The following is a 23,074-nucleotide window of genomic DNA, read 5'->3' on the forward strand; positions in this document are numbered from 1 at the left end:
CGTAATGCAGAGTTGATCTTTTCACAGTGTTGTTTTATATACAGTGGGGCAAAAAAGTATTTAGTCAGCCACCAATTGTGCAAGTTCTCCCATTTAAAACGATGAGAGAGGCCTGTAATTTGTATCATAGGTATACCTCAACTATGAGAGACAAAATGAGAAAAAAAAATCCAGAAAATCACATTGTAGGATTTTTAAAGAATTCATTTTCAAATTATTGTGGAAAATAAGTATTTGGTCAATAACAAAAGTTCATCTCAATACTTTGTTATATACCCTTTGTTGGCAATGACAGAGGTCCAACGTTTTCTGTAAGTCTTCACAAGGTTTTCACACACTGTTGCTGGTATTTTGGCCCATTCCTCCATGCAGATCTCCTCTAAAGCAGTGATGTTTTGGGGCTGTCGCTGGGCAACAGGGACTTTCAACTCCCTCCAAAGATTTTCTATGGGGTTGAGATCTGGAGACTGGCTAGGCCACTCCAGGACCTTGAAATGCTTCTTACGAAGCCACTCCTTCATTGCCCTGGCGGTGTGTTTGGGATCATGTCATGCTGAAAGACCCAGCCACGCTTCATCTTCAGTGCCCTTGCTGATGGAAGGAGGTTTTCACTCAAAATCTCACGATACATGGCCCCATTCATTCTTTCCTTTACACGGATCAGTCGTCCTGGTCCCTTTGCAGAAAAACAGCCCCAAAGCATGATGTTTCCACCCCCATGCTTCACAGTAGGTATGGTGTTCTTTGGATGCAACTCTGCATTCTTTCTCCTCCAAACACGACGAGTTGAGTTTTTACCAAAAAGTTCTATTTTGGTTTCATCTGACCATATGACATTCTCCCAATCCTCTTCTGGATCATCCAAATGCCCTCTAGCAAACTTCAGACGGGCCTGGACATGTACTGGCTTAAGCAGGGGGACACGTCTGGAACTGCAGGATTTAAGTCCCTGGCGGCGTAGTGTGTTACTGATGGTAGCCTCTGTTACTTTGGTCCCAGCTCTCTGCAGGTCATTCACTAGGTCCCCCCGTGTGGTTCTGGGATTTTTGCTCACCGTTCTTGTGATCATTTTGACCCCACGGGGTGAGATCTTGTGTGGAGCCCCAGATCGAGGGAGATTATCAGTGGTCTTGTATGTCTTCCATTTTCTAATAATTGCTCCCACAGTTGATTTCTTCACACCAAGCTGCTTACCTATTGCAGATTCAGTTTTCCCAGCCTGGTGCAGGTCTACAATTTTGTCTCTGGTCTCCTTTGACAGCTCTTTGGTCTTGGCCATAGTGGAGTTTGGAGTATGACTGTTTGAGGTTGTGGACAGGTGTCTTTTATACTGATAACGAGTTCAAAAAGGTGCCATTAATACAGGTAACGAGTGGAGGACAGAGGGGCCTCTTAAAGAAGAAGTTACAGGTCTGTGAGAGCCAGAAATCTTGCTTGTTTGTAGATGACCAAATACTTATTTTACAGAGGAATTTACCAATTAATTCATTAAAAGCCCTACAATGTGATTTCCTGGATTGTTACCCCCATTCTGTCTCTCATAGTTGAAGTGTACCTATGATAAAAATTACAGGCATCTCTCATCTTTTTAAATGGGAGAACTTGCACAATTGGTGGCTGACTAAATACTTTTTTGCCCCACTGTACGAGCATTGTATGAAACACTGTGTAGATTAGTAGTACAGTACTGCATTATTCCATATCAGCACGTCATATGTTTTTATATGTACGAGGTAACTGTGAGTGTTAAAAAAATGTAGTGGAATTAAAAAAGTACACTATTCGCCTGACTAAAGTAAAAGTATATAGCTATAAAGGAAAATACTTAAGTTCAAATATGTTAAAAATACTTGGGTAAATGTACTTAGTTACCTTCCATCTCTTGGTCTTGTTATTGTATATCAAGACCAAGAGATTTACTACAAAAAGTGTTTTTTTTAACGTATTTAACCATGATCATTATGTGATGTGTCCATCCATCACTATACATGATGAAACTTATTCTGTTTTCTTGAGGTTATATATTCATTTCTTTTATTCTTCAGGACCTGACAGCCATCGGAGTGACCAAACCAGGCCATAGGAAGAAGATCTCCCTGGAAATCAGCCAGCTGAGCATCCCGGAGTGGCTGCCTGACTACACTCCTGTGAGGAAACATCATGGTCACAACGCCAAATCTAAAATGTAGTAAAGCACCACGTCCAGGATGGTTCTGACTTCTGTCTGTGTTTGGTGTCTGGTGCTCACAGTCGGAGCTGGGGGAGTGGCTGAGTGTGATCGGACTGCCTCAGTACCAGAGGAGGCTCTGTGACAACGGCTATGACTCCATCTCTATCGTCAAAGACATCACGTGGGAGGACCTGCAGGAGATAGGCATCCTCAAACTGGGTGAGGAATTAGAGTTTTCTGCATGTCTGTGGTCTCCTCAGTGGATGAAGCTGGAACATGTTAACCCCTCCTCAAATCAGACTCCGACATTCACTTAATGCCTTTCCACTCTAACTTACATAAACATTCATATATTTTGTAGCAAAAAATATGTAACAGTGAGTGCAGTTCTTCAGTCAAAGAATATTTTAAATCAACGCCTGCATAACCTACACACATGTGGGGGGTTAAATCAAAGCATTCATTAACAGGCTCTTTATCTGCTCATGTAAACTTATACATGGTGATTCACTGAAGACCACTTTTATGGGGTGGCAGCACTAGCAGTTGGATACATTTACATGTATCAACTTGTACTGTGAAAACTCACAGCACAGCGTATTGGGGGGGCCAGGCAGGAGTGGTGGTGGTCGAGCAGCCATGATGTGCCTGTGTGAGGAGTCAATGTAATGTCTGGCTTTAGAGACGGTGTACGTCCATTCTAGGGCAAACCCTGCTGCCTGTGTGCCTGAAAACAGCGGTTCAGATATTAAAACACCTATACACACCAACATCATCTCTGAGAACTTAGTCTGAGTAACCCTGTACAATGAGCTGTGCCTATGTGTATGAGTTTTTGTGTGTGTGTCGGACACCGGCCTTGATAACATGAGAGCAGAGGATAAATATGATTACCTGGCATCTCAGCAAACAACATGAAAACAGGAAACAGTGGACAGTGTGTGAGCTCTGTGTGGCCCTGCACTGAAACGTATTAACCACAAAGCCATATCTATGGACTGAAAGACAGATATCTGCCGGTGTGATTGGTTGTCTTTTTCTTAGGTTCTTAGTGAGCTGCTAGACGCTCCACTGACACCTTCAGTCATGTTTACATGGACATGATTTTGAGGCCACAGACCGTGCCATGTGAAGTTCAACAGAGCTCCTCACATGCAGTGTCTGAGGAGGTGTGTGTGTGTGTGTGTGTGTGTGTGTGTGTGTGTGTGTGTGTGTGTGTGTGTGTGTGTGTGTGTGTGTGTGTGTGTGTGTGTGTATTCAGTAGATCTCTCTCTGTTACAGGCCACCAGAAGAAGCTGATGTTAGCGGTGAAGAGACTCTGTGACCTGCAGCGCTCTCGTAACCTTGCTGACAGAGCTGGAGGCGGAACCCTCGGGCGGAAAACCCCCGCAGCCCTGGAGCTGGTGGCCATTGAACACACACCAATACACACTGTGCACACTCACGCTCCTTCTGATGACTGCTGCCCCTCCCCTTGTTCCCCCAGGACCCTGCTGTCCTTCCAGGACAGCGAGCTGAGCGCTCAGCTGCAGAGCGCCATAATGGGCAGGGTGGTGGGGGGGTCTGCGGATGCATTCAGCTTCAGGGCCGGGGGCTCTGCAGCAGCCATGTGCGTCAGTCAGGAGAGCATCAGCACGCGGTCCCGGGGGTCCGGGAACTCTGGGAACCCAAACTCAGGATGCTTTCAAGACCCCCGAAATGCAGGTATCTCCAGCAGCTCAGAGGAGTGTTTGGGGAGCGTTGGGGTGCAGGAGAAGCGTGTGAGGAGCAGTCCTGGAGTCAGTAGCAGACACAGACCCCCCGCGCAGACGGCCTTCAGTTACCTCCCTGTCCAGGCAGGTGGGGTCAGTGGGGCCCCCTGGGTGCTCTCCAAGTCTCTGCCTGGAGCTGTCCCTCTGCTGTCCCCACGGAGCGCCTGGGACCTGGCTCACGAAGGCCAGAGGGGCCCCCACAAGAAGCGCGCCCAGAGCCTGACCCGCTATGCTCTGCCTGATGGAGAGCCGGGCGAAGAAGACAACTCGGCCCCCCGCCACTCCTCGCCCCCCCCTGCAACCATGCCCTCCTACGCCACACTGTCCCGCAGGCCGGGGCGCGGGCACACAAGTGCCACAGGGGCCCAGCGCCACATCAACCGCAGCCACTCATTCGCTGTGCGCTCCAGACGCAAAGGCCCGCCCCCAGCCCCCCCTATGAGGATGAGCTCCATCAGCGGGGGCCCGGCATGCCGTACCGATGATGGGGAATCAGCGGAGTCAGAAATTAAGGACGGGTGGGGGACTGCAAGCGTGAAGAGCATTGCAGCTCGACTGGACGAGGGGTGCAGCAGTCCGTCCAGGAGGATAGACATGCCCCCCCCTCAGACCCCTCTGTCACCTATCTTCCTCCCTGTGTCCTCCCCCATTCCTCACTTCCTGCTCCAGCACAAAGCGGCCCCCGCTCTTGGCCTGGGGGGCCTGAGGAAGACCGACGTAGTACCTGACAGACAGAGAGGGGATGGCCCAAAGGAGACGCCTGGAGAGAGAGCCAGGAAGAGTGAGACAGTGTCTCAGAGCGCTGCATCTCCAATCCACGGGGGGGGGGGCCTCCCATTTGCTGAAGAAGGAAACCTCCCTATCAAGCAGCAGACCCGGGGAGCTGTGGCCCCCCCCGCTAAAGCTATAGTCAAAACTCTGACCCCCCACTGCCTGGAGCACCCAGAGTTCAACCTGAAAGAGTCCGACACGGTGAAGAGACGGCAGCGACCCAGAGACAAAGACTCGCTGACCCCCGAGCAGACGTCCCCCCCTAACAGAGCCTACAGTGATGTCAGTGCGCTGAGCGTGGATCCACCCCAGGGGCCGGGGTGGGTGTTCCAGAGAGTGGGCTCCATTGGGAAAGGCCCCAAACCTCCAGTTTCCTCTAAACCTTCCAGTCACCTCAAGCCCCCCCCAAACAGCAGACCAGCACCCCTCCCGAAAACATTATCCTCAGGACGAGCTGGTATACCCACAGCCATTCCTAAACTCACAAGCGTTCAGGTCCACACCGTCTCCCCGAGGCTACACACACACACATCTGCACACTGCCCCAAACCTGGGAGTCCAAAAACAGCTGCAGCGAGGACCCTGCTGCCCGCGACGGGCCCCCCTGTGGGCCCCCCCGCACCTGCAGGTAACACCTGAGGCTCAACCTGCCTTCTCAGGAAAAATGCTTCATTAATGTTTGATAACGGATTACTGACTTCCCCCCTCACTGCTCCTCTCAGGACTGAACTTCACCAGGGCCCAGAGCGCTGCGTCGATCCCCCCGTCAGCCCCAACGGGGGGGGCAGGGTCCGGCCTGGCAGGTCCGGAGGTTATGGCTCAGCAGAGGCTGGAGCAGACCAGCACGTCCCTGGAGGAAGCTCTCAAGGTGGTGGAGGACAAACTGGCGCAAGGGGGCGATATGGAAAGGTAACTGATACTCAACATATATATATATATATATATATATATACAGTTTACTTATATATATATATATATAAGTAAACTGTATATATATATATATATATATACATATATAAGTAAACTGTATATATATATATATATATACAGTTTACTTATATATATATATATATAAGTAAACTGTATATATATATATATATATATATATATATAAGTAAACTGTATATATATATATATATATATATATATACAGTTTACTTATATATATAAAAGTATATATATAAACACAGATCAGCCATCACATTATGACCACTGAGGTGAAGTGAAGAACAGTGATTATCTCGTTAGAATGAGTTACGATCCATGGAGGCCCCCCCTCGCAACTTACAGGTCCTAAAGGATCTGCTTTAGAGGTCTGGTGGTGTCCATGCCTCGACGGGTCAGGGCTGTTTTAAACGCAAAAGGGGGACCTACACAATATTAGGCAGGTGGTCATAATGTTGTGGCTGATGGATGACGGATATAAAAAACGTATATATTCACACAATGAACATGATAAGGAGGTATAAACATTAAAACAGCAGTATAGAAATACACTAAAGATCAGGTTTAAAAATATAGAGCATTTTAGACACTAACGACAGAATGAATATGAATAGACTGTAGACCAGGGGTGTCCGAACCTTATCACTGAGGGCCACATACCGAAAAACCTACAAAGCGCTGGGCCATTTTCTAGAGTTGAGTGATTGCCTCATAATTTAAGTTCTAAGTTACCGTAATTTCCGGACTATAAGCCGCTACTTTTTTCCCACGCTTTGAACCTCGCGGCCTATACAATGACGCGGCTAATTTATGGATTTTTCCCGCTTTCACAAGCTTCATGCCGCCAAAATGGGATTTTGAAAAGAAATAGACAAAAAACTGAGCACCGTCACATAATGTGACGTGAATCGAGCGTGCTCAAACTTCCCATCATTATGATTACGGTAGTCATTTTGTCACCCTCATCATGGCAAAGACACGGAGAAATGCATATAATGCAGCTTTCAAGTTGAAGGCGATCGATCTGGCAGTTGGTAAAGGAAATAGAGCTGCTGCACGGGAGCTTGGCCTTAATGAGTCTGGACTGCTGCGTGTTGAAGAGGGCAGCATGAGCTCAGCGGGGTATTTGCCTTCGGATGAAAGTGACGAGAGCGACAATGAAGACGATCCAACATCGGATGAAGAAATTCTGAGGCTATTCAACTCCGACACCGAAGGAGATGACTTCAGTGGTTTCAGTGCACAGGAGGAGGAAGATAGTGACCAATGACTTTCTTGGTAGGCTACTGTTTACTGCTATTTTTTAAATTTTTGTTACAAGCCGTGTTTCGTTAAAGCCTATTTATTTTTGTTACAAGCCGTGTAAAAAAGAAAAGAAAAAGAACAACGAAATTGGGGAGAATATTCATTTTAACAGCATTGACCGTCCCTGCCAGGGATAAAGGGAGATGTGACAACCGACCAAAATCATTAATGTACGCTCAAATACAGGTTTAAAGTTCAATTCAAACAAGTCTTGGATAAATCTACTCGTGACCACATCCAAGTATCAAAAGGATTTGTCAACCATCTTAAATGGGAATTGAGAGTATGATATACCTTGTTTCGTTTAAAGGCCTATTTATTTTTGTTACAAGCCGTGTTTCGTTAAAGCCTGTGTTCATTTGTTTCAATGTACCGGTAGGCACCTGCGGCTTATAGACATCTGCGGCTTATTTATGTACAAAATACATATTTCTTTAAAATTCAGTGGGTGCGGCTTATATTCAGGTGCGCTTAATAGTCCGGAAATTATGGTAGCAAAATTAATCAAATTTAGGTAAGTTATGATGACACTTGAATATGCTTTAAGAAAATAACAGCCTTCATCACAGCTCTCCGTAGGGTTTACTTTATTCTGTTGGTAGCTCATCCCTTATTCAGGATTCTCAGAGTGCTCAAAATAAAAGGAAATATGAATGGTATATTTCAAGCTTTGTTATGTATTAAGTTATTTGGCTTTTTCTTATCAACTTAGATTTGTTAGAAAAAAAAATCTAATTTGACTGAATTTATTCAAAAATTGGGCTCATTCACACGTGAATACTGTGTAATATATCTGTGCATATATATTAAAGAAGTACATTACAAGACAAGCACAAGTTTCAGGTGTGAGTCATATTCCATTATGCTTTTAGAATTTGCTGAGGGCCGATTCAAAATGGACCATAGGCCGCATTTGCCCCCGGGCCGTAGTTTGGACACCCCTGCTGTAGAACGTTATTGACATTTTGAGTAATAGGAAAAAATCTGAGTATGCTAAAGAAAAATGGAGTCGTTTGGACAGGCGTCAAATTCAAATGGAGCAAGGTATTTGTAAAAAAACCTGTATCCTTTTATCATTGTATGATCATGAGGAACATTCATTTAAGAAACGGCGTGCGGGGGGGCCTTCATCACTGCTCTGTAACAGTCCTGTGCTCCGCAGCGGCTCAGTGAAGGCAGCAGGAAATATTCTGGACGACATCAGCAACATGTTCGATGACCTGGCTGACCAACTGGACGCCATGTTGGAGTGACCCCCATTTCAGAGGATATCCTGCACAACTCCTCCTCATTACTGCGGAAGTACTTCCCCCAAGGACTCAGCCGGGACAATGCAACACTGAGGATCAGCAGGTTGTCACTGAAGGGGGTCCATTGAGCTCACCTGTAAATGTTTCACTGTCAGATATGGATACTTCTATTTCCTTGCTTTAATCGTTCTCATATATAGCTTAACTGTGCTGTGAATATGTTTTGCTTTATAACGTAAGGGAAATATAGTTTTATTGTATTTATAGCAGCGTATTCCTGACATGATTTGACAGGTGTTCAAATGGTGTGTATCATCGGGTGTGTGTGTGTAGACAGTTTTGCTCTCACACAATGGAGATGCTTTTATTTCAGAGGCAGTGACGTAAGTGACTGAACTACTGTTCAGTTATTCTGGATTAGTATCCAGAATAATTCAAGACTTCTATGTTCAAATATAATCAAATAACAAATTGATATAGTTTAGTAAATGTAATATTTAAATATCATTTTAACTCTGCACTATAAAATGAAAGTCTAAAGCAATAGCAATTTAGTTTTCTGCTTTGATATTCATGTTTTTTATTAAAAGACGTGTAAACAGAGCGTCCCCTGACACCGGGGAGCAGCTTTATGCCTCTATGAAGTTCTTGTAGTACAAACACTACCAGCCATTCCTTGACAAACCACAAAGCAGACTTGGCGTTCCATTTATCCCTGCCCATCAATATAATGAGCAGCAGAACAACAATCACACTGAGGCTGTTCACTTCTCTCAGTCAAATAAAAGGTTTATTCATGTATGTACAATCATTTATCAAGAGCCACATGAAAAATAAGATGTGACTTCCTCGAATCATACAGGATTTCCAACGCAGTGCCTCACACGTCATGTTGGCAGTAAGGAGTTATCATACGAGGGAGATGGATATATTCTTTCATTCTAGTTGCTGATTGCATTCATCAAAATCTGACATTTAAAATGTAATAATCTTTCACATATGCCCCAATAATCCTTTTGTAGTCCTTTTCAAGTGCAAACTACATTATTTTTGTCTTCAAAACATTCTTCTTAAAGTATTATCATTCATTCCTGTGTGTGACTTCAACCGTTATTAAAAAGAAAGTGGAAACACTAAATTAAAACAAATAAAATCATCAAATAATACTGTTTTCATGAGTTTCAAAGTCCACAGGAATCTGGTGTCTCAACATTGAAAACAAAATCCAGATGGCAGACAGGAGTGGAGGGAGGGAGGGAGCGGGGGAGTATAGGGGGGTTGGAGGTTGAGGGTAAAAGTGGGTTTTATAAGTTTCCGAACAGCTCGTTCCTCTTGCTCCAGTCCATGGTCGGAGCTTTCTTGGCCGATCGTTTCTGACGAGCTCTCTCTTTAGCCTGAGCTAGAGACAAGCTGAGACCCAGATTGTCAGCCGGGGCGGGGGGCTCCACCTGCTCACACACACCAACATTTATGTATCTCTATTGCACCGTTGATTGAAATTAAAAAACAATTCATACTAGAAACATGCAAAACATTTAATGGTTCCAGATTAATAACGATAGTTACCAATAATTATAGTACTATTCTTTTTATCACATTCTTTATTTATTTTTCCATCAATACCAACATAATGGTCAGGCACAGCTCTTACTAAACTAAAGTGTTGCTGTACTGTTATAAAATATCAAAAGTCAAATGATGTCTTAATCTCAAATATTCAACCTTTCAAAAAAGATTTCTACGTTACTTCCTTGAAATATTTACGCTTTATTTACTAAGTCTGACCATTTGTGTAACCTTGACCCTTCCTATGACTAACAGCACATTACTACAGCTACCAATCATCTTAAGGGTATTGAAATGATTGAAATCTCATTTTATTCATTTATTCTATCTTCATTGATTTGATGTGTTGTGGCTTATTTGTTTTGTCTTAGTTCTAATAATTGTCTGAAAAATCACCTCCTGACCTGTGGCATTCCACCTTACCTGCAGAAGGGGTGTGAGAAGCTGTGTACTTAATATGTGCAGTGTTTTACCTGTGGAGAGGGATCGCTGCTGCCGGTCCCCGGCAGGGAGGCGATGGAGGACGCGCTGGAGGCTGAAGAGCTCACAGACACTTTGGGCTTCACCACTGCTGCCACCTGCTGACAGAGGAGCATTCAGACTGGGTTCTATCAACAGAAACTGATAAGTATGTATAGTGTGTGTTGTCCAGCAGGGGGCAGCGGTCACATTCTGTCAGCTCTGAAACTGCCCTGCGGACTCAGTGTAAATATACACATGACTTTCAATCAACTTCATGTTGTGACGCTGGACCAGAAACAGGAATCTAGCTCTGTTCAGAATATATCATAATGCAACATTGTGCATACTCTATCCCCTTGGAGTGCAGGACTGTGTACAAACATTGGAGTGACAGCAGATGTTGTTGGAATGCACCCTCACACACACACATTATGTAAGGGCTGCTGAAAGAGGGATTGTTGTTGCTCTGCTACGCGTGCGTGTGTGTGTGTGTGTGTGTGTATTATGTGAACAGCTCCTTATTCTTCTCATTAGCATAAGCCCCGACGCGGTAAAGCCACTTCAATCCCATGATCCTCCAGGACTCTGAGACCGAGAGGAACCACACTGCACTGCTCAGCTCCTGTTGCCATGGTGAAGGGTCAGACACAATGTCATCAGAGGGGCCAATCCACGCTTGCCAAGCTGTCAGTGTTGTGTGTGTGTGTTTTTAATTATGATAAACTTTTTGCTCACGTTAGTTCATACTGACCGCCTAATAAAGGAGCATTCTGCTTGTTATGTCTGAAAAAATAACCCTGAGTTGCATTTCGGGGAGTGTAGGATGCTGTGTTTTTGGATCTTTAATGAGAGGGAGACTGTCAGAAATGTGATCTGCTCTCATCCTTACACCCCACTCCACCATCTCACACCATCTCTCTCCCTCTCACACCATGTCTCTCCCTCCATTCATTACGGCTCAGTCTCCGGCCTGGTCGTGTGCTTAACAGTTTCACAGAGCAGGATACACAGTCAGAATACTTTACATGCTGTGTGTGTGTGTGTGTGTAGTGCTCCTCACCTCCTCCTCTGATGTTCTTTTTGGCTCAGGCAGAGCTCCTGCAGGGGAGGAATACGTAGTGATTAGACTCAGTTTAACATGGTGACAGTCGTCATGGAACGGCAGTGAATCAGTTCCCGACAGTGGCAGCTTTTAAAAGCTCAGAGCAGATGTGTGTGTGTCGTACCGCTGACGTGCTCCTTGGTGGGCAGCACGTCACACGCCTTGAAGAACACTTCAGTCTCTGCATCCACCACCAGCAGGGACGTCTCTTCGCCTCCTGCTTTGATCGCTGCAACCACCTCCGAGTGCTGCATGTCCTTCACTGACAGGCCATTCACCTGAAGAGACAGGAGATGGGGGGGGGGGATCTTATCTTTTTGTAGTTTACGACTCATGAAATCTGAAACAAGATTTGTTGTTTAACTAAAATTAACTAACTAAATTATTAGCTGATTATTAAACATGTTGCAGATTAGTTTTCAGTTGTAATCCTCTCATCACTCGGGCAGTAGCTGGACTTCGCATTTAGCATGAGGGATGGACACTAATGTATCACAAATCTACAAAAGATAAGAGTCAACACTTCTATACTGTAAAAATCGACTTCATAAAATGGGTCAATGCAAGTTTCTTACCAAAAACTACACTTTAAAGTTTTACTGCATTTTATCTCATCATTATACATTATAATGTATGCTTCGCATGATACTACATTTTAATCAATAGATTTTGAGTGCATTAGCCATTAGCTCGGTGCAGGACCAGCTGCTATCAGGTAACGTTAGCTAGCTCTTCTGCAGACTCAACACTTTTTCGTTTACATTGAAGCATCAGCAGAGAAAATCAGCTGCTTCCTGACGGATAAGTGCCATGATTCTGCCACAGAAATAGGATTCAGCCCCAGTCAGGGCCACAGAATAGATGAGAAGAATCCAACACAGATTCCAAAGGAAGCAATTCTTAATTTTCCATCCCTATATTGATGAAACACATAATCATGTATTCCATTATGTCTGCACGTGCCAGATAAAGTATTGTAATAACTAGAAATGTTAACGCTGTTCTGTGTGCACATTGGGAGCTGCTGTGGTAACGTCTGAGGTCAGGTTCACAGTGTGGAGTCACGGTTGATATACCCCAAAATATATTATTCTTTATAATATTTGTTTGTTCTTGGGCAGAAGCTAAATAAACTTTGTTCACATGAATGTACGGCTCTGTAACCAAGGCAACAGCCAGCAGCAGGTAGCGTATGGCAGGCTAACAGAGGAGCTCCCAGAATGCCTCAGTTATTACATATTGAACACTTTGGCCTCCATACTAGAGGTGGAACATGTTATCAATTTAAACTTGTATGGGTCAGATATTCTTATTCAAATTAAGATATCATAAAAGTCATCATTAAAAATGACTGATGATCAACTATCTAAAAACTATTCTTTCTACTTCCCCTGAGTTATGGATCCCACATGACAGCTGTGTAAAAAGGAACATACTCCACTCTATCAAGGTCAGATGATATTTGATTTACACAAAGGCATGAATGATGATTTCTGTATGGTAAGAAAAGATGCCAATGTAGTGAGTGGAGTGTTATGATAGGGCGGCGTGCACCAGCACACTCCCAAAGCCCAAACTAATCACGCTCCAGGGAGATAAGGCACTGAGGAATTCTGGGGGAGGAAAGTCTGAGATGGGAATACCATCAGGAATCTCTGGGTGTACTCCCACAGGCTGTGGATGCACAGCTGGTACGTAACATTCTACTTCATTCCTCTTCAGTGACCCTCAATGGAAACCTCCTCTCAACCTTCTCACTGAGTCTGTCCAGTTGTGCTTTTATTTCCATTGATATTATCTACCCCAGCCCCCCTTTAAGAACCTGTATTCATTAATCTTACTGAAGTATTTCTTATACAAATAACACAGGAACATATCCCGCTGTGATTAAAAGCATTCTACCAGCTGACTCCCTGTTTCTTTCTGTTCTCATCCTTCTACTCTGCTCCCCTATCCATATCCTTTCAATGTGTGTGTGTGTAGTACCTGGATGATCTTGTCCTGTGGTTTGAGTCCGGCCCGCTGTGCAGGAGAATCGTCGTCCACGGCCCTGATGAACTGACCCGGTCTGGACTTCTCACTGTGCAGGTTGAAGCCGTAACCGCTGCTGCCTTTCTGCATGTGGCAGAGACGAGGCCGCAGACCCCCCCCCTCCTCCTGCACACACACACACATAGTAAATATTGGGAGCATAACATTTCTGATTATAGGATATTAAAATGATTATTATTTGAGTAAAAAGTTGGATTTACTAAGACGTTGTTGACTTTTCTGACAATTCTTCACAATCTCTGGAAGGCTAACATTTGGATCCTCATCTCATATTTTGAATAAACTTTGTTTGTTTGCCCGAACTAGCTTTCCTTCCTTCATTTTTAACCCTGTGTGAGAACAGAACGCTCACAACTGTACTTAAGTACAAGATTGAGGTACTTGTACTTTAATTGGCTACTTTTACTACACTACATTTTGTAAGACAATGTTGTAGTTTTGAATCCAACACATTTATTTTACGTATTTATTTACATATCTTTTACGTATACTAGTTACCATGCAGATTTATTTGCTGACACACATTATAATATACTATTATGGGTCAAACTACCCAGTAGCATGTAAAGTAGATGAAATAAACCCCACTTTCACCAAATGCAACATTGAATTGATGAACACATGAACGCACCAATGTGTTTCCTTTTTACATCTGTAACTTGAAATCACCATTCCACCTCTGCTTAATTTGACAAAACATACTGAGCCCTTAAACAGGAACATCAGGCATGTCTTCAATGTATGTGGAGCGGACTGTAACACTGACGTCTTTATTTCAAGACTCTGGAAATTCACTTAGAACTAAAAGTGGTCAACATAAAAAGGTGTTTTCCTTTAAAACATTTTTGCCTTCTTTTTCCATTTCATTTCTAATTTCGCAACACATCCTCCTCACCCATTTGGAGCAAACATGTGCATGTGCCTTGACAAAACGCTCCACCTTCCATTAATCGGATAAACACCCAGCTATCTACACTAACTATGTCTGTAAATGATTCCCTGACAAGTGAGCATTAAATATCAACCACTGCATGCTCAGCATTCAAGACTCGAGACAGAACCCCCCCACACAACCCTCTCAGCCTCTCACCCACACATATGGATTACACATTGAGTTTAAATGGCAGGGTGGTTGATGATTCCTGAAACATTCAGTGAGTCAGTGTGATGTTAGCGGACCTTTGGATAGCACTGCACATTTATGAGCCAGCAAACACAATCAGTGACTGTTAATAAAGATGATCAGGGTGATAGAACAGGTGAGGTGCAAAGTACACAAGCAAACACTACAATTATCTCACTCACAAAATTCAGCATGATCATTTTCTGTTTTTTTACTATTTATAGGTATGTCTTTGAGTTAAATTAATTTGTATTTTTTTGTATTCTATAAACTACCGACAACATTTCTCTGTGTTGGAATTCAACAGACACTGGGATGGCTGCCAAACATGTAGAGATAAAGATTTAAGAAACATTTGGAGTGGTCTGTTAATTTTTTACAGAGTTGTATATATATATATATATATATATATATATATATATATATACTGTATATACAGCTCCGGAAAATTATATATAATTGTGGGATTCTTGTATATATATTTTTTTAGTATCTTGGGTGTAATATTAAGCTGTCTTTGGCTCTTTCTGCTGTAATCATGAAAACTTCCCCTCTGTGGGACAATTAAAGGTATTCTGATTCTGATATATGTATATATATATGTATATATAAAAAAACCTTCCACCCAAAAATGGCACTCAGTGACACAGAGAGAGAGTACTACCATCTCTTTTCAGAGGTTATTCCTGTCTGCGTGCACAGGTTGAGCAGAACGAGCGCTGCATGATGACAGCCCGCCCCCCCCCACCCCTCAAGTGTGATGGTACGAGAGGCAGCATTGTAAACATTCCCTAAGCTGGTTATTATGGGAGGTTAATGGTTTTACAGCTAGCTGTAGTTAAACATCAGATCCTGTGTTTCCAACAGGGTGCCACATTATGAGCTGGTGGGAGGACCTTGAACTGAGGCTGGAACATTAACTGTGTGAGGAGAACCATTTACACAGAGAGACAAGGCTTCATCTCAATAGTATGGGTAACAGCTTACAGGATGTGAGTGCTGCACCAGCTGAAACACTGTCAAGAGTCCAGGCAGCTCAGTCCACCTCCATGCCTCTGTGCAATGACAAAATCTAAAATCCTTTATTACTCCCACAGCAGGGAAATGTACAATTGCAGCAAAGAGTGGCAGAGCAGCTTAAAGGAATGCACTAATAAGGACAAGCTAATTTATTCAATATAGAGAACAAAAGCACACAGTATTTAAACTACAGTCTCCTAGATATTCCACGATCAACTGTAAGAGGTATTATTGCATAGTGGAGGGTTTTTCTGGGGTTGGCCTCGGCCCCTTAGTTCCAGTGAGGGGGGATTTTTAATGCTTCATCTTACTGAGTCATTCTGGACTATTCTATACTTCCAACTTTGTGGAAACAGTTTGGGGAAGGCCCTTTCCTGTTTCAGCATGGCCCCGTGCACAAATCAAGGTCCATAAAGGCCTGGCTGGATGACTTTGGTGTGAAAGAACTGGACTGGCCCGCAAAGAGCCCTGACCTCAACCCCAGTGAACACCTTTGGGATGAACTAAAACAGAGAGCCAGTCCCTCTCGTCCAACATCAGTGTCTGACCACACAAATGCTCTTCTGGAGGAATGGACAAAAATTCCCACAGACACACTCCAACATCTTGTAGAAAGCCTTCCCAGAAGAGAGGAAGCTGTCACAGCTGCAAAAGGGGGACCAACTTCATATTAATGCCTAAGAATTTGGAATGGGATGTCATAAAAGCTCCTGTAGATGTAACGTGTAGGTGTCCCAATACTTTTGTCTACATAGTGTATCTGAGTGACTATTTTAATAATCATTTACATGTTGGCTTGGGTCTTTGACATTGGTTACAGAGTCATAAATCTGAAAAATCTTCAGCATTTATAATAACTACAACACAATGACACATTTTATTATGTATATATATATATATATATGTTTATTTATAATCACTGTCAATTAAATGTCTTCATCTTTTTCTTTTATTGGCACAGAAACCCTAGTTCACAGTACAAAAGTATTTTGTGTGTGTGTGTGTGTGTGTGTGTGTGTGTGTGTGTGTGTGTGTGTGTGTGTGTGTGTGTGTGTGTACCTAGATGTAGTGTAGTAACTAAATGAGGGTGAGTGAAGCAGTCAGTGTGTCGTCCGTCTGTCCAAAGTGTCCAAAGTGTTTAGCCTCACACTGACCGACTCAGCTCACCTCCTCCCCATGGAACATTTAGCTTTGTGTTAGCTGCGGGAGCAAGGGATTATCCTACAATACAAACTACACCAATCTGTCATTCCATGTAACGTTATGGTTATCTATAACAGGCCTAAGCTTCAGCACTATAGCAACAGGAAGTGGTTTCCTCATAGGTTCCGCCCAACAGCTTACAACCTCTACCACACAATCTGCAAAAACAAGTTGAAGATATCGCACTCAGAAACTCTGGACTCAGATCAAGAAGAATTAAGTGCAGCAGGGATGTGATGAACAGAGAATCAAAACTAGCAGCACTGAACTACATTATTATCTTTTCACTGCTCAAGGAGAAAACCATCCACAGAGGTCTGGTAGAAACACAAGTTGGACATGTGAAGCATTAAAACAAAAAGAAAACACATTCGACATAAACAAGCATCAGAACTACAAGCATTACACAAAATGAACAGAGTTCAGTAACAAAAGCAACTAGTGGTGAGATGTTCTTTAATAGTGTTTTATAATCATTTTTAAATAAAAGGGAATCTAGTTTACGGTGTCTCTGTAGCACACACTAAGATGCGAGTGTAAATCTTCTAGGACTTCCTCCAAACACAGTGGGGACAAAGGACTGGCATGCAGAATGTCGACGTAGGTGAGAGCCAATCACAGAACATTATTATTACAATCATACAAATTTCTGTCCTCAGAGACAGAGTGAGGACCAGAGACCAGGAAGAAGCGTCGTCCTCTTAAAGGAGTCAGCTGAGGTGAAGGGGCATGTCTGCTTTGCTTAGACTCACTCAACACAACCTGGGACTGGAAAACAGCTGGGATGGATGTTTTTTATTTTAGTTTTATTTAGCTCTACAGCTGCACACTAACATATAGTCACGTGATGCTGAATTCTCAATTATCTGTAAAACAATATGAATGCAGTCATCTTGACAGGAGTAGAGGCTTCATAGACAACCCCCGATTGCTTGAACGAATGTTATTATAATGACTGTCATCCAGTCAGAGCGGGGGGGACCCTAATCACAGCAGTCAGCTCAAAGTCTCCTTCAGAAGCATGGCAGCGGTAATAAATAGCTAAATGATCTCTATTCCTGAGAGCAACAGTGTGTGTGAGTGTGTGTGTGTGTGTGTGTGTGTGTGTGTGTGTGTGTGTGTGTGTGTGTGTGTGTGTGTGTGTGTGTGTGTGTGTGTGTGTGTGTGTGTGTGTGTATCAGCTGACGCACGCAGCTCTTTATGGAGTTTGTTTTGGAGGCCAGCCCATATAAAGAGCCAGCTGCTGTCAGCAGTACCAAACCGGTTGTTTTTCCAAAATACAAAATACTTCTCTAAAGATGTGTGTGTCTTCTCTGGGAATTATAAAATCATTTGCATTTCTGTCAGCAGGGAAGGTCATTTAAGACGTGTGCTCCAGCATTTTCATCGGAATCTCCTAATGTGAGGACATCCTTCTGTGTGTTTTGGGGATTTACATGTGCACCCTTATCAAACTCTAGGCTCCATCAAGATGCCCTCTGACCTCCAGGCTGCCACAGCTACAGGCCGTGGAACAGAGAAAGCTGGGTTGGCACTCATTTCACTCAACTGTTTTTATGTAAATCATACATAGATGTTTACCAAATAGTAGTTACCTTTTAGGTATGAAAGACAACAACAGGCTGTAATTTTAATAATCAGTTTGTCTATCTCCTTTCATTGTTAAGACAGCGTGGACAGGCTGGCCCTATGTTGCTGGGACACTGGACCTGCAGAGGAAGATCACGTGTTCCAAAAGCTGTTCTTGAATGCACCTTGAGAGGAGACTGTACTGTACCTGTTACTATTTAAGTAATTTTAGTTTAATCAGTTTGTCTGTAAAATGCCAAAAATACTAAACAACCACATCAACATTATAAGTATGGTATTGCACATATGCAGTGGTGGAAAGTAAACAAGTACTATACTTACTCATTTAAAACGTGTGATACACTGTTAACATAATGCATCTCTGAAAATTAAACTAGTGGACTAACTGTTTAAGGTACAAAAAAGCAAAATTATAAAAGATGTTAAAAAACCTGAATAATTTGTGCAACAAGAGCGTTGTTTGTCCCAAATAATATATCACATACATAACAAGTACTTTTACTTTCAGTATAATTTGATGTTGATACTTTTGAACTTTAACTTAAAGGGATACTCTGTGAAAATTGACCCCAGGGTCTTTTTCTGCATGAAAACTGATAAAAATAAGCCCTCCAGAGAGTTTTTTCGTTCATCAACCAGTACAGAGCTTGCCCGGAGCAACCGGGAGCAACGCTAATAGTCCAAATGGCTTACAGTGCATTCGATCGGGGCAGTGCGCAGAACGCTTCCAAAACGGCATTTTTTAACCACTACCATTGCTCGAAATAGCACCAAACCTCTGCAGAAGCATGACTAGGGTCCCTACACATAAAACGGAGCACCAACAACGTAGTTTGCAAACCCGAAGTTTATTAAAAGGAACTGTTTTACACAACTCACCAACTGCCCCCCATACCAACTCCTCTCCAAGGAAATTCCACACAAGTCTATTATCGAATGCACCGGAGTTCAGTTCAAGGAGGAATGTTTTGGAATGTATAATTCCATGGAAATTCATATCTAGTGAGTGTTGACACGGAAATTAAAGGAGTTGCATGTAAGTTACAGGCAAAACATTTTTCAAATGAAGTACAAACAAAAAAAAAGTATACGTGTTTTTCTGGAACAAATCTTCAATGGGCTCCTTCCTTTTGCATTGCATTCGATAATCGACTTTCCTAGGAGAGGGGCTGGTATGGGGGTTAGGGTTATGGTTAGGGTTAGGGTTAGAGGTCTAAAAGCTCTATCGAACACCCCATCCACAGGGGGGCTGTGGTTTTCGACATTATGACTACAGCCAATCTGCAGCTACATTGAGTAACACAACATTAAACTTGATTTATAGCGCTCACTATTCTTGAATCAATACAGCAGCAGATGAATTGTTCTTTCCCAGGCTTATATGAGCTGAGAGATAAGAGTTGTGAAACACTGAAGAAAAATGATGTGTTGGAAAAAAGACGAGGGCAGCCTCAAGGACTCATTCTGAGTGTGAGGTTCAAAGTCTTAAGATATGTGTACCTGCAACAGGGAGTGGAAGCTCAGAGCACACAGTCCTGTTAGATATGGCGAGTCTGTAACATTTCCACATATGGAACCAATGGGTTCAATGTTGGGCATTAACTTTTTACTTTTGTTCAAAAGCCTCAATATATTAAACCTTCCTCTAAACTCCACCATTCATTATACTAATGTCATCTTTTTGTTAATGTTCAAATATACAAAGCCTGAACAAACTGCTGTTTAATCCCACAGCCGGCCCCTTCCCCTCCCTTTATTGCAGCCCTCCTGACAGCGTTCAGTGAGGCAGTAGGTATTTCAGGGTCGGCATGGCCTCCTTGTTGAGGGGAGAGCCCGTTCTCCTTTCCTCCAAGGCTCACAGGCCTTTCTCCCCATGCAAACACTGTGGACAAAGCCTCTTTCTGCGGCTGGGGGTCTCTATGGAGACCAACCGAAGGCCCCCGCTCAGTGAGGTGGAGGAAGGAGGTGCTGGAGGCCAGGATGTTACCATGATATGATGACATGCTCATTTACCTCATGCTTTTATCTTCCAAGAAAAATAAATCTCTGAAGTTCATGAAAGAATTTGGTAATATATTAAATTATCAAACAGTCTGGTGACTAAGTCCTGGACAAACCAGAGGTTAAAATAACTATTGTTTGAAGCAGTTAGTCAGTTAGTTTCACATCGCCATGGGCCGGCCCACTGAGGTGTTCCCCCCCGACGGTTTGCTGTCAGAGCCTCAGTCACACTCTGCCATGTGTCCCATCAGAGAGGAATGCAGTTGGAGGTGTGCAGCATCGCAGCCGCTCTTTTTTCTTTTTGTGACCATCTTATTACTGTTTTCACTCGCCCTCACAGAGGGACACACACATATACATTTATCATGATATATATAAATATATATATGTGTGTGTGTGTGTGAGAGATGGCATGTTGTTAACTGCCAATCTGACAACACAACAGGCAAATAATCTCAGTATGAATGAGTTTGACATTAAAACCATGTTGAACTTCACACCTGCATGCAGATCTGCTGACCTCAGTAGTTCCCCTGAAATTAACTGATTTAACTCTGGACTAGTGCTTATGCAGCAAATACAAATGTTAATGTTTAAACACGGGGGGTGGGGTCTAGCCTCCTGTTGGGAAAAGGGTTTGAAATTGAAGAGACATAGAAAGATGATAAAACTATTTGCAAGGAAAATAACTATTAAGTCCAGCTATAACAAAACAGATATTCAAGTATGAGGATATAAATGCATATCTGACACTATGTTCCCTGCAGGAGCTTTGTTGTTTTGTAACAGTATACCTTTATCCTGTTAGCTACAAATACAAAAACACGTCTGTCATCAGTCCCTGAATAACAGATGCTCTGCCTGTTCAAGAAGAAATCTATCAGCTGATATGAAGGGCTTACAAATGTTGCTCTGACTCGCCGGGGTGAATCTCGTCTGACAAGACAAACCTGACGGGGAATAGAAGACGGGAAGTAAAGACTGACAGACGATTTGATGACGGGGATGGTGTGGAACAGGAACATTTCACTGAGCTGTGTCACCGCTCTGCCACAGCCTGTAGCCTTCCTCTCGCAGATGAAGTAGCTACTTAATAGGAGATCTATTTCCACATAACCTTTGCAGCTCAGAGGCAAGGCCTCAGATCAGTTAAAAAGATAAAAGTCAGCCATATTCATAACACTCTGGGTTATTAGGGCTGGTATATGAATGAAATCAATGATCAACAAGTATTTATGGCAGAGAAATAGTTGGAGACAATTTTACAAAAGCAATATGGTTTAAGATTATAAACAGAACGCATACAGCAAAGAGAGTGGCGTGTGATGTGGTGATATTACAATATCCGGAAAGTATATTACATTTAAAGACCGGCGGATTTTCTTAGGTTCATGAACCCTACTTCAGATATGTGGATGCTGGGGCCATCATGCCACTGTTTCATGTTATTCTTATAATTGTATCCCCTGATGCTGCATGTATGAGCTGGAGTTCTGTGTTTCTGGTTTGTCTGTTGGTTTTATTTCTCTCTCTTCTGATTTCCATAATGTTGTAAGAAGAAGATGAATTCACAAGGCTGCTTATTCACAGGTCAAGAGGTTAAGAGCTGACCTACTGACCGAAGGGTCTACCTAGTGATTGATCAGAGCCTAAAGGAGAGACAAGGGTTGTATCTCCCGTTGCTGTTCCATAATGTAATACACAATATAATTATGTATTACTTACATAATAACTTTAGCCCAAACTCAGTAAGGTACCTTAGTGATGGAGCTGACACTCAGCCTCTCCGACCTCTCGGAGGCAGCATCCCCATTCTCCGGCGGGGCAGGGGTGCATTCCCTCGGGGTGCCGTTGCTCTGTGTGTCCCCGTGCTCAGAGTCGCTGTCCCCGCCAGGCAGGGGAATCCCCTCCGTTACGAACTCTTTCCGGCACTGAAGGTTGTGTTTCTTCAACAGCTCAGCCGTTTCGGAGTCCACCACGATAAGCTCCAGAGCCTCGGCGGTGGCCCGGATCCTCGCAACCACCTGCTGGTGGCTCTCGCCCTCCACGCTCTCTCCGTTCACGAAGGCCAGGCAGTCGCCCGCGAAAAGCCCGGCTGCTGAGGCGGGAGTGTCGGGCTCCACGAGCCGGATAAACTGGCCGGTCTTGCCCTTCTCTCCGTGCAGGTGGAACCCGTAGCCACTGGACCCTTTCTCCAGCACACACTGCCTGGGGCGGAGCTTTGACATGTTGGTACTTTTCTACCGAAATAAAACTTTTGTGTTTTTATCCAAAAACGTGCGAGCTTTAAAGAGGTGTCACTCAAAACACCTGTTGCGCACTGACTTTACTCGAGCTCCACTTCCGCTGAACTGAGTGACAGGAGAGTTTCCGCTACTGTGTTTCTGCTTCTATCCTTCCCCCCTTCAACTCTTTGCTGTGTGGCAATCTTCTTCCACCTCACTGCCTCCACCCTCTGCCTCCCCCCGACAGCGCCCGTGCAGTCTCAAACTAATACAATAAGATCAATTCGTGTCATTGGATTTTCAAAGTAAAAGATACTGTTCAGACTTCATGATCACAACCAAGTTCATAGCCCTTTTCTTCTCAATGGCTGATATCTAATATACTGTTTTACATAGAGTTTTAAAAACCAACGTCTTTTAGACTCTAACTATAAACATAAACCTTTAAAGGTAACAACATAAGTGACAACACTATGCAGAACCGGCTCTAGAGCACCTTTATAAAAAATACCTTACTTTGATTTTAATAAATGAAAAG

The 23,074-nt window shown here is 43.4% G+C and overlaps 2 protein-coding genes across 5 annotated transcripts in view; one reads left to right on the forward strand and one right to left on the reverse strand.

Annotated features, from left to right (window-relative positions):
• LOC134870905 (caskin-2-like) overlaps positions 1-9,477 on the forward strand; it is a 109,407-nt gene extending 99,930 nt beyond the window's left edge. For both annotated transcript variants that reach the window (XM_063893422.1, XM_063893421.1), the window contains 5 exons: positions 2,046-2,147; positions 2,251-2,389; positions 3,452-5,320; positions 5,415-5,601; positions 8,105-9,477. In XM_063893422.1, coding sequence (XP_063749492.1) covers positions 2,046-2,147; positions 2,251-2,389; positions 3,452-5,320; positions 5,415-5,601; positions 8,105-8,195 — 2,388 coding nt within the window. In that variant the 3' untranslated portion in view covers positions 8,196-9,477. The remainder of the gene's footprint in view (positions 1-2,045; positions 2,148-2,250; positions 2,390-3,451; positions 5,321-5,414; positions 5,602-8,104) is intronic.
• LOC134870908 (Na(+)/H(+) exchange regulatory cofactor NHE-RF1-like) lies at positions 8,956-22,750 on the reverse strand. Of its 3 annotated transcripts, none has more exons than XM_063893424.1 (6): positions 22,069-22,747; positions 13,309-13,479; positions 11,447-11,600; positions 11,281-11,318; positions 10,232-10,339; positions 8,956-9,640 (listed from the first exon to the last, which is right to left on the reverse strand). In XM_063893424.1, the coding sequence occupies exons 1-6, from the start codon at positions 22,537-22,539 to the stop codon at positions 9,497-9,499; spliced, it is 1,086 nt and encodes a 361-aa protein (XP_063749494.1). In that variant the 5' UTR covers positions 22,540-22,747; the 3' UTR covers positions 8,956-9,496. The 3 variants fall into 3 exon arrangements, with proteins under 3 accessions (XP_063749494.1, XP_063749495.1, XP_063749496.1); XM_063893425.1 differs by having other exon boundaries at positions 10,232-10,336; positions 22,069-22,746; XM_063893426.1 differs by lacking the exons at positions 8,956-9,640; positions 10,232-10,339 and adding an exon at positions 10,349-10,842 and having other exon boundaries at positions 22,069-22,750.
• Positions 22,751-23,074: the final 324 nt, after the last annotated feature.

The sequence above is a fragment of the Eleginops maclovinus genome, chromosome 10 (genome assembly GCF_036324505.1).
Source record: "Eleginops maclovinus isolate JMC-PN-2008 ecotype Puerto Natales chromosome 10, JC_Emac_rtc_rv5, whole genome shotgun sequence".
NCBI lineage: Eukaryota > Metazoa > Chordata > Actinopteri > Perciformes > Eleginopidae > Eleginops > Eleginops maclovinus.

Excerpts from the sequence above, each read along its gene's own strand:
- LOC134870908 (XM_063893424.1), bottom strand. The coding sequence starts at position 22,539 with ATGTCAAAGCTCCGCCCCAGGCAGTGTGTGCTGGAGAAAGGGTCCAGT. Across the intron at positions 10,340-11,280 it reads AAAGAACATCAGAGGAGGAG|CAGGTGGCAGCAGTGGTGAA; the intron begins GTGAGGAGCACT and ends CTCCTCTGTCAG. Across the intron at positions 9,641-10,231 it reads GCAGCGATCCCTCTCCACAG|GTGGAGCCCCCCGCCCCGGC; the intron begins GTAAAACACTGC and ends GTGTGTGAGCAG.